This window comes from Bufo gargarizans, chromosome 7 (genome assembly GCF_014858855.1).
Source record: "Bufo gargarizans isolate SCDJY-AF-19 chromosome 7, ASM1485885v1, whole genome shotgun sequence".
NCBI classification, from domain to species: Eukaryota; Metazoa; Chordata; class Amphibia; order Anura; family Bufonidae; genus Bufo; species Bufo gargarizans.
This window is the reverse complement of record NC_058086.1, coordinates 42,567,930-42,581,447: the sequence shown is the minus strand read 5'-3', so window position 1 is coordinate 42,581,447 and position 13,518 is coordinate 42,567,930. Positions and strand designations below refer to the sequence as shown.

The window sequence follows — 13,518 nt, the reverse complement described above, 5'->3', positions numbered from 1 at the left end:
AGTACAGAGAAAATAAACACAGTGATGTCACAGTACAGGGATAATAGACACAGTGATGTCACAGTACAGGGATAATAAACATAGTGATGTCACAGTACAGAGATAATAAACACAGTGATGTCACAGTACAGGGAGAATAAACACAGTGATGTCACAGTACAGAGAAAATAAACACAGTGATGTCACAGTACAGAGATAATAAACACAGTGATGTCACAGTACAGGGATAATAAACACAGTGATGTCACAGTACAGGGAGAATAAACACAGTGATGTCACAGTACAGAGAAAATAAACACAGTGATGTCACAGTACAGGGATAATAGACACAGTGATGTCACAGTACAGGGATAATAAACATAGTGATGTCACAGTACAGAGATAATAAACACAGTGATGTCACAGTACAGGGATAATAGACACAGTGATGTCACAGTACAGGGATAATAGACACAGTGATGTGTTGTTGAGAACTCTGAGCCGTGTATTGTGTACAGAGTAGAAGAATGATAGTGACAGCGCCGATGGTGAAGATGTGTCTTCTGACTGATGACCTATATTTACTTCATCCTCTTCTCAGGCTACCGGATGGCTTTACGCAGCTTCTTAATTTAACTCAGCTGTACCTTAATGATGCCTTTCTTGAATATCTTCCAGCCAATTTTGGAAGGTGAGCTGACTCTTGAATTCTAAAGTCTGTGATGAAATGACAATGAAATACATTTCCTACATTTATTTTTCTATCAATTATCTGCCTTTATGTTCAGCGTAAGTTACATTATCTCTCTCTCTATCTCTCTCTCTCTCTATCTCATATCTATCTCTCTCTATCTATCTATCTATCTATCTATCTATCTATCTATCTATCTATCTATCTATCTATTATCTATCATCTATTTATCTCTCTATCTTGGCCCACTGAGCTATAAACGTATGTGACACAATGTATAGATTGTATGTACACATGGTCACACAGTTATATAGAAGACTTTGTTTAATTCTTCAAATTTTTATTGCACTTTTAAGCCTTGTGTCTCACTGTGATTTCTGCTCCGCAGGCTAAGCAAATTGCGGATATTGGAGTTAAGAGAAAATCATTTGAAAACATTACCAAAGTAAGTCCGTGTTACAAGGCTATCCTCTTTTGTATTTTTATGTTTGAGCTCTTAGCAAGACCAATAACACACTCCTTAATGTACAAGTACAGCCGGGTGACAACCGCCCTGGCCTCCATTATAGCCCCCAAACTTGTTGTCGCTCAGTTTTACGAAGGTCCTCAATGACATCAAATCTGCTAAAAGATTTATTTCCATCACAGAAAGTGATACCATATCTCTAGAAAACGTTCTGATTGGTTGCGGTCTGCACAAATCCTAAGAAGGATGTGCAGATTTCTCTGCACAGCGTCACTGACTCCGATGAGCTTGCATAGAACTCACTGATTCTAGGACAGAAAGCAGTGGGGCAGCATCATTACTTGCATCTCTGCCGGGAGCGGTATGTGGCTACTATGGTAATGGACATACATTACAGGCACAGGGGGTAGCACAGAGGATGCCTCAGTGACAGGAGAGGATCACACAGGATCTGCTGTTGTCACCCAGCCACGGGAGGACTATGGCTCTGCAACAATAACCCGTCAATCTTGGCAGATAATATTAAAAGCCAATGGAAACTCCACAGGGTTCAGACACAGTTAGTTCAGGTATTAATTCACATGTAAAACGGAGTGGAGCATCCCTTTAAGGAGGACCTTGCTCACTTGGTTCGGTGACCTTGCAGGTGACCCCCTTATAAATCATCTTCTGTGACAGACAAGTTGTAGCTCAAGCAACTAATCAATTTCCCATTTCTGTTTGAGGATATTCTATTTACAGAGCGACCCACAGGAAGATTAATTAGATTAAGACGCTTCTCCGCCCGACGCGTCTTCTCCTGTTTTATTAGACTCATTAATCAGAGCGCAATAGGAAAGATTACAAAGTTTGAAGGGGGCTCGTCCAAAATCAGGGAAGGAGCAGCAGCCTGAGCCTATGGAGAGACGGAACGTATTGATCTGCGCTGAGTGCGGTTTTACTACAAACATCCGATCATTTGTGGGATAACTGCGCTTTATTGTCATTATTCACAGCGGCTGAATTATAGATACACGTTATTCCTAATATCTAAAGAGCAATGTACAGAAGTAACTCTATCCTCAGACGTGGGGCTGTATTATAGTAGTTATATTCTTGTATAGAGATGGCCTTGTGGTTTGCACGGCGGTCGTTTCGCGGCGAACTTTGCTCGTTCGCGGTTCACCGAACAGGCGAACATATGGCGATGCCCACCAGCGCAATATTCTTTTGCATTGTGCCGAACTTTGACCCATGACACATCCATCAGGTGGTACAGGACGGCCAATTGAGACGCTTCAGCACATAGACGTACCCCCTACCTTATAAATAAACCCGATCTGGCCTCCATTTTACATTCAGTCTTTTGCCAGTATAGGGAGAGGTTGCTGTGTGGAGCAGGGACAGGCTGTTAGGGCCACAAATCTCTAGCTAATAGGGCCACAGAAGTCCTTTTAAGCACTGGTATAGGTGTGACATACTGAGGGGTGTGATATACTTATAATATACTTTATAACATAGAAAGTACATTATAGTGCATTTGTATTGTGCAGCAGTTGTGTGCGGTTCTGCTGAGATACCGCAGGTATATAGAGGGACAAGCGCTACTGGAACAACTAATTACAAATGGTGTGATATACCAGTTGCACTCAAAAAAACTAATTGAGGCAGGGGTGCGATATACCTATAATATAATTGATATATAGTGCATGTGCAGCATTTGTGTGCGGTTCTGCTGAGATACCGCAGCTATACAGAGGCTATTGGAACAACTAGTTGCAACTGGTGTGATACACCTGTGATATACCTGTTGTTGCCCCAAAATAAACTGTTTAAGGGGTTCTATATACCTGCTTCCAGCAAATACTGCTCTTCTATAGGGACTTTGTCACAGGGACATTGTGAATATGACAGGCAGAGGGAGAGACAGGCCATTCCGCAGGGGTGGTAGGGGTCAGGCAGGTGCACCAGGCACCTCACTCTCTGCTGTGTGCACCCCCAAAGACACCACCACCATATTCCCTCCACTCGAGTCAGAGGAATTATTTTCCCATCAATTTCCAGACCTTACCAATGCGCAGCCATTCTTGGCATCGGATGAGGAAGAGGAGGTAGCAACGGCCGCCACCCAGCGGTCTGACAACAGTACCCAGATCAGCCCAAGGAGGGTGGTCCCCGCTGTTGCTGCCTACTCCAAGATCTCTAATGTCAGTGGTGGTGAAGGTGACGATGATGCCGTGTCGATGCATGTTACGTGGGTGCCCACAAGAGAGGAAGCGGAGGGGAGTTCAGAGGGAGAGACGGAGCAGCAGAGAGGGAGGAAAAGAAGGAGAAGCAGGCAGAATTACAGTGCCCAGGAGGCAAAAAGCAGACTGCAAATGTATCTGGAGCGAGCCATCCACCATGCACGGTCACATGTGGCACTCTCAGGACTTTTTTTAACATGTCAGCTGCTGACAATAGTGTTGCCATCTGCAGCCTGTGCTGTCAACGCATAAGTCGCGGTAAGCCCAACACTCACCTCGGGATGACCGCCTTAAGAAGGCACCTGGCCTCCCATCACTGAGCCCAGTGGGAACAACACCGTCAGAACCCACAAAGCCACACTCCTGGTGCTCCACGTCCTGCCTCTTCTCCTTCTACTCTCAACTCCCATTTGTTCTCCACTCCACCTTCCAGCGTGCCGCCATCTCGTTCATCTGGCAAAAGGCACGCATCCGTGGCCCAAATGTTCGAACATAAAAAGTTGATGACGCCAGATAACTTTCTTGCCCAATGGCTGACCGCTGGCTTGTCGGAACTGCTAGCCCGCCAACCAGTTCCATATAAACTGGTGGACTCGGAGGCCTTTAGAAAATTTGTGGCCATTGGCACACTGCAATGGAAGGTCCCCAGAAGGAAATATTTCTCCCAGAAGGCCATCCCAGAGCTATATGGCCACGTTCAGCGGCAAGTGAATGTGTCGGTGCCAAGATACATCTGACCACAGACACGTGGTCTAGCAAACACGGGCAGGGAAGGTACATAACTTTTACTGCCCACTGGGTGAACCTTCTGATGGCCGTCAAGCATGTAACCCGTGGCACCCATGTGGATTTGGTGTTACCGCCATGGATTGTATGCAGGCTGGACTCTTCTTCTCCTCCTCCTACTCCATCCTCCGTCTACTCCTCGGCTGACTCCTCCTTTTCCACTGCTACCGCCTCTTCCGCTGCACCCCAAGCTCCCCAGAACCTATTCGACGTGCCAGGTGAGACGTTGCCATGCTGTGCTGTGGCTGTTGTGCCTGGAAGCCAGGAGCCACACCGGTCCTGCACTGCTTTCAGCTCTGCAGTCACAGGCCCATCCGTGGCTAACCCCGGTCAATTTGACAGTTGGTAAAGTGGTGTGCAACAATGGTGCCAATCTGCTGAGCGTGCTGAAACAGGGCAAAATTACACACATGACGTGCATGGCACACGTCCTGAACTTAGTTGTGCAGCGATTCATTGCCAAATACCCTGGGGTCCAGGACGTCTTGAGGCCATTTTAGATCTCACACAGCCATGGCTCGCCTTGCTAAAGTTCAGCGGCGACACAACCTGGCCATCAGACGTCTGATTTGTGAATGTCCGACGCGCTGGAACTCCACCTTGTATGTGCTTGATAGGCTGCTCCAGAAAAAAAGTGCAGTTAACGACTACCTGTACGAACTCTGCAGCAGGACAGGTTCTGGGGAGCTTGGTTTCTTTTCACCGCGCCAGTGGCTGCTCATTCGCGACGCATGCAGACTTCTGCAGCCATTTGATGAGATCACCAAACTGGTCAGTTGCAGCCAGGGCGCCATCGGTGACATTGTACCTTACGCCTTCTTTCTGGAGCGTGCATTACGTCAGGGTCATTGATCAAGCCGTCGAGGATCAGGAGCAGGAAGATGAGGAAGTCGCAATGCTGAATGAATTCCCAGGGGGGGCTACTCCATCTGAGACAAGTCAGCAGCAGTCTGAAGAGGAGTCAGAGGAGGATGGTGCCTGGGGGGAGGAGGAGGAGCAAGAAGAGCAGGCTTTAAACTTTTCTGGGATTCTGGGAATGGCGGACATGTTACCATCATCACAGAACGTTATCAGAATGCAGCATTTCCAGGCCTTGCTTTGAGTGATGCTGCATTCTGCTGTTGCGGGCGGAACGCCTAGACCGACAGGTGTCCAATTACATCGGGTTAATGGCTGATGTGGATGCTCTGAGAAGCGAGGAACCCCTAGACTACTGGGTGTGCAGGCTTGACCTGTGGCCAGAGCTGGCACAATTTGCCATGGAACTCTTGGCTTGCCCCTCGTCGAGTGTCATGTCTGAAAGGAAGTTCAGCGCAGCAGGGGGGATCGTGACCGATAAGCACACTCGCCTAGCTCACGACAGTGTGGACTACCTCACATTTATAAAAATGAATGAGGCATGGATCTCAGGGGAATTCAACACCTGTGACGACTACATTTAATTGAATTTCCTCATGCCAGCCCACACATATCCGCCACCACCCAGAACAAATAATGGTCCCTGTCTTATGTAAATACAGTGGCATAAAAGGCCTTTTCTGTCCGGTGAATGCCTAATGTTTGGGACCTCAGAGGAATTCAACACCTTTGACGACCACTTGTTATCGAATTTCAACTATTATCATTTGGGTATTTTTTCAAGAGGGGGGATTTTGTTAGCCATGTTTTTTATTAAATTTTATATTTTTTGTTCTTTTAAACATATGTATTTGACATGTATTTGTACTGGCCTGCAGTAAAATTGATATCCATTGACCATCTAATATACCTCTGCCCACATAATCACTTAATCTTTTATGTACGGTGAATGCATAATTTTAGGGGCCTGTAATTTAACTGGCCAACAGTAAAATTGTTATACGGTGAACGCCTAATGTACCTCCAACCAAATTATCAATTTTTTTTAATGTACGGTGAATGAATAATTTTTGGGGCCTGTAGTCCACTGGCCTGCTGTAAAATTGATATCCATTGACCGTCTAACATACCTCTGGCCACATAATCACTTCATCTTTTATGTACGGTGAATACATAATTCACCGTAATCTAACTGGCCAACAGTAAAATTGTTATACAGTGATCGCCTAATGTACCTCCAGCCACATTATCAATTGTTCTTTTCTGTACAGTGACTGAATAATTTTTGGGGCCTGTAGTCCAGTGGCCTACTGTAAAATTGATATCCATTTACCATCTAATGTACCTCCGGCCACATAATCACTTGATCTTTTATGTACGGTGAATGCATAATTTTGGGGGCCTGTAATCTTACTGGCCAACAGTAAAATTGTTATACAGTGAACGTCTAATGTACCTTTATCAATTGTTCTATTCTGTACGGTGAATGAATAATTTTTGGGGCCTGTAGTCCACTGGCCTGCAATAAAAATGATATCCATTGACCGTCTAATATACCTCCAGCCACATAATCCACATAATCACTTGATCTTTTCTGTACGGTGAATGCCTAATTGTTGGGGCCTCGGAAGAATTCAACACCTGTGATGACCACGTGTTATCGAATGCAACCTATTATCATTTGGGGTTTATTCAAGAGGAGGGATTTCGTTAGCCATATTTTTAATCAAATTTTATATTTTTAGTTTTTTTAAACATATGTGTTTGACATGTATTTGTACTGGCCTGCAGTAAAATTGATATCCAATGACCGTCCAATGTACCTCCAGCCACATAATCACTTGTTATTTTCTGTACATTGAATGAATAATTTTTGGGGCCTGTACTCCACTGGCCTGAAGTAAAATTGATATCCAATGACAGTCTAATATACCTCCAGCCACATAATCAGTTGATGTTTTCTGTCCTGTGAATGCCTAATGTTTGGGGCCTGTACTCCCGTGGCATAGAATAAAACATTTCTAGGCTCCAGCATGGCACATTTTTGAGAGTTTTCCTTTAAGGCTACATGCACACGAACGTTGTTGGTTTCCATGTCCGTTCCGTTTTTTTTTTTTTGCGGATAGGATGCAGACCCATTCATTTTTAATCTGTCCGCATCACTATGTCTGTTCCGTAGCCCCGCAAAAAATAAATAAACATGTCCTATTCTTGTCCGTTTTAGGCATTGTTACAATGGATCCACAAAAAAAAAAACGTATGGCATATGGATGTCATTGTTGTTGTTTTTTTTGTGGATCTGCAATTTGCGGACCGCAAAACACATACGGTTGTGTGCATGTAACCTAAGACGCATAAAAATGGCCCCTGATCAAAATACATATTTTTTGTGGGAATTTTTGCCATTGATCCCCCTCTGGTATGTCACTGTCCATGTTGTGGGACGATTTGTACACTTCTTGTAAGTATTTGGTGGCTGCCAATATGACTTGAAGGTTTTTCAGGTTCGCCTGCCATTAAAGTAAATGGGGCCCGCCGCGAACTTGCGGTTCGCGAGCATTTAATCGCGTTCACGCATCGCCCCGGCCAATGTTCGTTTATCCCTTTTCTTGTACATACAAGCAGTATTATAGTAGTTATATTCTCATAAATAGGAGGCAGTATTATAGTAGCTATATTCTAGTACATAGGAGCAGTATTATAGTAGTTATATTCTTGTACATAGGAGGCAGTATTATAGTAGTTATATTCTTGTACATAGGAGCAGTATTATAGTAGTTATATTCTTGTACATAGGAGCAGTATTATAGTAGTTATATTCTTGTACATAGGAGCAGTATTATAGCAGTTATATTCTTGTACATAGGAGGCATTATTATAGTAGTTATATTCTTGTACATAGGAGGCAGTATTATAGTAGTTATATTCTTGTACATAGGAGGCATTATTATAGTAGTTATATTCTTGTACATAGGAGGCAGTATTATAGTAGTTATATTCTTGTACATAGGAGGCAGTATTATAGTAGTTATATTCTTGTACATAGGAGCAGTATTATAGTAGTTATATTCTTGTACATAGGAGGCATTATTATAGTAGTTATATTTTTGTACATAGGAGACAGTATTATAGTAGTTATATTCTAGTACATAAGAGCAGTATTATAGTAGTTATATTCTTGTACATAGGAGGCAGTATTATAGTAGTTATATTCTTGTACATAGGAGCAGTATTATAGTAGTTATATTCTTGTACATAGGAGGCATTATTATAGTAGTTATATTCTTGTACATAGGAGGCAGTATTATAGTAGTTATATTCTTGTACATAGGGAGCAGTATTATAGTAGTTATATTCTTGTACATAGGAGGCAGTATTATAGTTGTTATAATCTTGTACATAGGTGCAGTATTATAGTATTTATATTCTTGTACATAGGAGGCAGTATTATAGTAGTCATTATTTTGTACATAGGAGACATTATTATAGTAGTTATATTCTTGTACATACAGTTGCAAGAAAAAGTATGTGAACCCTTTGGAATGATATGGATTTCTGCACAAATTGGTCATACAATGTGATCTGATCTTCATCTAAGTCACAACAATAGACAATCACAGTCTGCTTAAACTAATAACACACAAAGAATTAAATGTTCCCGTGTTTTTATTGAACACACCATGTAAACATTCACAGTGCAGGTGGAAAAAGTATGTGAACCCTTGGATTTAATAACTGGTTGAACCTCCTTTGGCAGCAATAACTTCAACCAAACGTTTCCTGTAGTTGCAGATCAGACGTGCACAACAGTCAGGAGTAATTCTTGACCATTCCTCTTTACAGAACTGTTTCAATTCAGCAATATTCTTGGGATGTCTGGTGTGAATCGCTTTCTTGAGGTCCTGCCACAGCATCTCAATCGGGTTGAGGTCAGGACTCTGACTGGGCCACTCTAGAAGGCGGATTATCTTCTGTTTAAGACATTCTGTTGTTCTATGTTTTGGGTCGTTGTCCTGTTGCAACACCCATCTTCTGTTGAGCTTCAGCTGGTGGACAGGTGGCCTTAAGTTCTCCTTCAAAATGTCTTGATAAACTTGGGAACTCATTTTTCCTTCGATGATAGCAATCCGTCCAGGTCCTGACGCAGCAAAGCAGCCCCAAACCATGGTGCCCCCACCACCATACCTCACAGTTGGGATGAGGTTTTGATGTTGGTGCTGTGCCTCTTTTTCTCCACACATAGTGTTGTGTGTTTCTTCCAAACAAGTCCACTTTGGTTTCATCTGTCCACAGAATATTTTGCCAGTACTGCTGTGGAACATCCAGGTGCTCTTGTGCAAACTGTAAACGTGCAGCAATGTTTTTTTGGACAGCAGTGGCTTCCTCTGTGGTATCCTCCCATGAAATCCATTCTTGTTTAGTGTTTTACATATCGTAGATTCGCTAACAGGGATGCTAGCATATGCCAGAGACTTTTTGTAAGTCTTTAGCTGACACCCTAGGATTCTTCTTCACCACATTGAGCAGTCTGCGCTGTGCTCTTGCAGTCATCTTTACAGGACGGCCACTCCTAGGGAGAGTAGCAGCAGTGCTGAACTTTCTCCATTTATAGATAATTTGTCTTACCGTGGACTGATGAACAGCAAGGCTTTTGGAGATTCTTTTATAACCCTTTCCAGCTTTATGCAAGTCAACAATTCTTAATCGTAGGTCTTCTGAGAGCTCTTTTGTGCGAGGCATCATTCACATCAGGCAATGCTTCTTGTGGAAAGCAAACCCAGAACTGGTGTGTGTTTTTTTATAGGGCAGGGCAGCTGTAACCAACACCTCCAATCTCATCTCATTGATTGGACTCCCGTTGGCTGACACCTCACTCCAATTAGCTCTTGGAGATGTCATCAGTCTAGGGGTTCACATACTTTTTCCACCTGCACTGTGAATGTTTACATGGTGTGTTCAAACAAGACATGGTAACATTTATTTCTTTGTGTGTTATTAGTTTAAGCAGACTGTGATTGTCTATTGTTGTGACTTAGATGAAGATCAGAGCACATTTTATGACCAATTTGTGCAGAAATCCATATCATTCCAAAGGGTTCACATACTTTTTCTTGCAACTGTAGGAGCAGTATTAGAGTAGTTATATTCTTGTACATAGGAGCAGTATTATAGTAGTTATATTCTTGTACATAGGAGCAGTATTATAGTAGTTATATTCTTGTACATAGGAGCAGTATTATAATAGTTATATTCTTGTATATAGGGGCAGTATTATACTAGTTATATTCTTGTACATAGGGGCAGTATTATACTAGTTATATTCTTGTACATAGGAGGCAGTATTATAGTAGTTATATTCTTGTACATAGGAGGCAGTATTATAGCAGTTATATTCTTGTACATAGGAGCTGTATTATAGTAGTCATATTTTTGTACATAGGAGGCAGTATTATAGTAGTTATATTCTTGTACATAGGAGGCAGTATTATAGTAGTTATATTCTTGTACATAGGAGCAGTATTATAGTAGTTATATTTTTGTACATAGGAGGCAGTATTATAGTAGTTATATTCTTGTACATAGGAGGCAGTATTATAGTAGTTATATTCCTGTACATAGGAGCAGTATTATAGTAGTTATATTCTTGTACATAGGCGCAGTATTATAGCAGTTATATTCTTGTACATAGGAGGCAGTATTATAGTAGTTATATTCTTGTACATAGGAGGCAGTATTATAGTAGTTATATTCTTGTACATAAGAGGCAGTATTATAGTAGTTATATTTTTGTACATAGGAGACAGTATTATAGTTATACCACGCACCAATAAAAGCCTAAAGTCTCTGTTTCTGTGATCCTGCGTACTCCAGTCATCTGAGACCTTCAGTCACAGTGTAGTCATTCATGCATAGACTTCTCCCTTGGAAACCTCAGCAGTCTTGGTCTGAATGACAGATAATGCAGTTTCTGCTGATGTATATCTTCTGAACCTGAGGAGCCAAGTTTTTGAAATATAATAAAGCGTTTGACTCTTACAAGATCTTTTACATTTTTATAACATTCATAAAACCCTAATTGGTGAACGATCCAAGGAGCTTTGTCAGTATTTTACCTCAGCACTAAAACGCCTTTATTTATCTTTATTGTCTCGCCTTTCGATATCGACCCTTGTAAACTCAGCTTTTTCACTTTCTTTTACGGCCTCATCAAGTTCCCTCATCATGTAAATGTTCTATCAGATCTCTGCATTTCTCAATGTTGATTTTTAGCTGGTTAACAGGAGTATTTTACAGCAAGGAATTGAAACATTAGCAACATTATAAGAAAAAGTGCAAAATAAAATTTTCGCGGGAAAGACTCACATAGATCACTGAGGTTCACAGATTAAGGTACTTTCACACTTGCAGCAGAGGATTCCGGCAGGCAGTTCTGTCGCCGGAATTGCCTGCCGGATCCGTAAAAACGCACGCAAACTGATGGCATTTGTCAGATGGATCAGGATCCTGATCCGTATGACAAATGCATTGAAATGCCGGATCCGTCTCTCCGGAAAAACGGATCCGACATTTATTTTAGTTTAAAATTTTTAGCGGTCTGAGCATGCTCAGACAGCAATGCCGGATCGTTCTCGGGGCCAGATCCGGCATTAATGCATTCTGGCAAGTGTTCCGGTATTTTGGACGGAGATAAAACCGCAGCATGGTCCGGTATTATCTCCGTCCTGAAAAGGCAAAAAGAATGAACTGAAGACATCCTGATGCATCCTGGACGGATTACTCTCCATTCAGAATGCATGGGGATAAAACTGATCAGTTCTTTTCCGGTATTGAGCCCCTAGGACGGAACTCTATGCCGTAAAAGAATAACGCTGCTGTGAAAGTACCCTTAGAATCCTCATAGCAGCCAATCAGAGTCCAGAAGTCCTGAGCGCTGGGTTCTGATTGGCCATGGGCAATAGGAAGCTTTATTTGTTTATTCATTTTGATACATTCGGGTGATTTATTAAAACTGGGAAACTGAAAAACTGGAGATGTTTTATGTAGCAACCAATCAGGTATTAGGTCTCATTTGAGGAAAATTAAAACTGTAACCTGATTGGTTGCTAGGAGTAAGAACTCCACTTTATAAAGTTGTTGTAAGATCTAGATATTATAATGGGGGGGGGGGTCCTCACTTGAGGTCTTCCTGCATAATCTAGAGGGGAGAGCCATTAAAGGGGTTTTCTGAGACTCTGATATTGATGTGCCTGGTTCAGGAGGCTGCTGTGAGCTTACTAAGAACAGCGCCATCCATTGGATAGTGGTTGTGCTTGGTATTGCAGACTAGCCCCATGCACTTGAATGAACTATTGACTTGATCGAGACTGAGCCGCGTCTAGGCCATGTGACCGAAAAACGTGATGTCCCTGGCCTAGGAATATACCACGGCGCCCACTGGAGTGCCGTGGCTTCTTCAAACAGCTGTTCAGCAGCGACGCCGGGAGTCGGACCCCCACTGATCTGATATTGATGACCCATTCTGAGGATGGGCCATTAACATCAGACTCAGACGACCCCTTTAAGTAAGTCATTAGTAGGAATAGAAACATGCATGGAAGCTTCTGGGGCACCAATGCAAAATCTGTAAACTTAGGGGCCCTCAATATTTTTAATTCAGGTGTCTCATTTGACAGTGGAATCACTGGGACCCGTCAATCCTTGGGGCCCGGGTGCCACTGCTACCTCAGAACCGCCTGTAGCTATGTTCATGGAAAACTATAGCTAGTAGTGGTTTTAGGATTTAAATTGGATCTGTAACCTCTCCTGACATATCTAACAATTCGGGAGAATTCTGTTATTATAACTGTATGTTGTGCCTTTCCTCTATTATTCCTACTAGAAATGTACAAATAAAAGTCCAGCTGGGTGTTACCAGTTAGGGGCGTGTTCTGAATAGCCTGACACTGACAGCACTGATTGGACGGTCTCAGAAGGTGCAGGGACACACCCTCAACCGGTAACGCCCAGCTGGACCTTTCTTCATAAATTTCTAGTATGAATAATAGAGGGATGGCACAACCTAGAGTCATAAGAAAAGATGGTCCATCATTTTTATTTCAAGGGGAACGTCAGGCGAGGAGACCGGTCCTCTTTAAGAAAGGGGGTGTAGTTTAACCCCTCCCACTCTGACAAATCTAGAGCAGTATATAGACAATGCACAGCGTGGAACGTTTCCATCTCAGGAACACAGGTGACGAGACTCCCGGCCGTGATATTTGGATTGCTTTTGTCGACGTGACAGATCTAAAGATTTAAGATTCTGAGTGGAAAGTTTCCATGGCAACAGCTTTTACCGCAAAGTCGAATTATTTGCTGAAGACTGAGAATGACATTTTCCTACACACACGAATCATGAAATGAATGTTTCTCTTGGATTTTTTTTAAAACCAGATACTAATAGACAACGTGCCACAATTCTAGCGCAAACTGACTCAGAATACTGACAGATCCGTTAAAAGTGTCCGACAGGGGAA

General features: G+C 42.5%; 1 protein-coding gene across 1 annotated transcript in view; it reads left to right on the top strand.

Annotated features, from left to right (window-relative positions):
- LRRC7 (leucine rich repeat containing 7) overlaps positions 1 to 13,518 on the top strand; it is a 121,929-nt gene that overhangs the window by 49,685 nt on the left and 58,726 nt on the right. The window contains exons 5-6 of the mRNA XM_044302374.1: positions 581 to 670; positions 1,059 to 1,115. Coding sequence (XP_044158309.1) covers positions 581 to 670; positions 1,059 to 1,115 — 147 coding nt within the window. The remainder of the gene's footprint in view (positions 1 to 580; positions 671 to 1,058; positions 1,116 to 13,518) is intronic.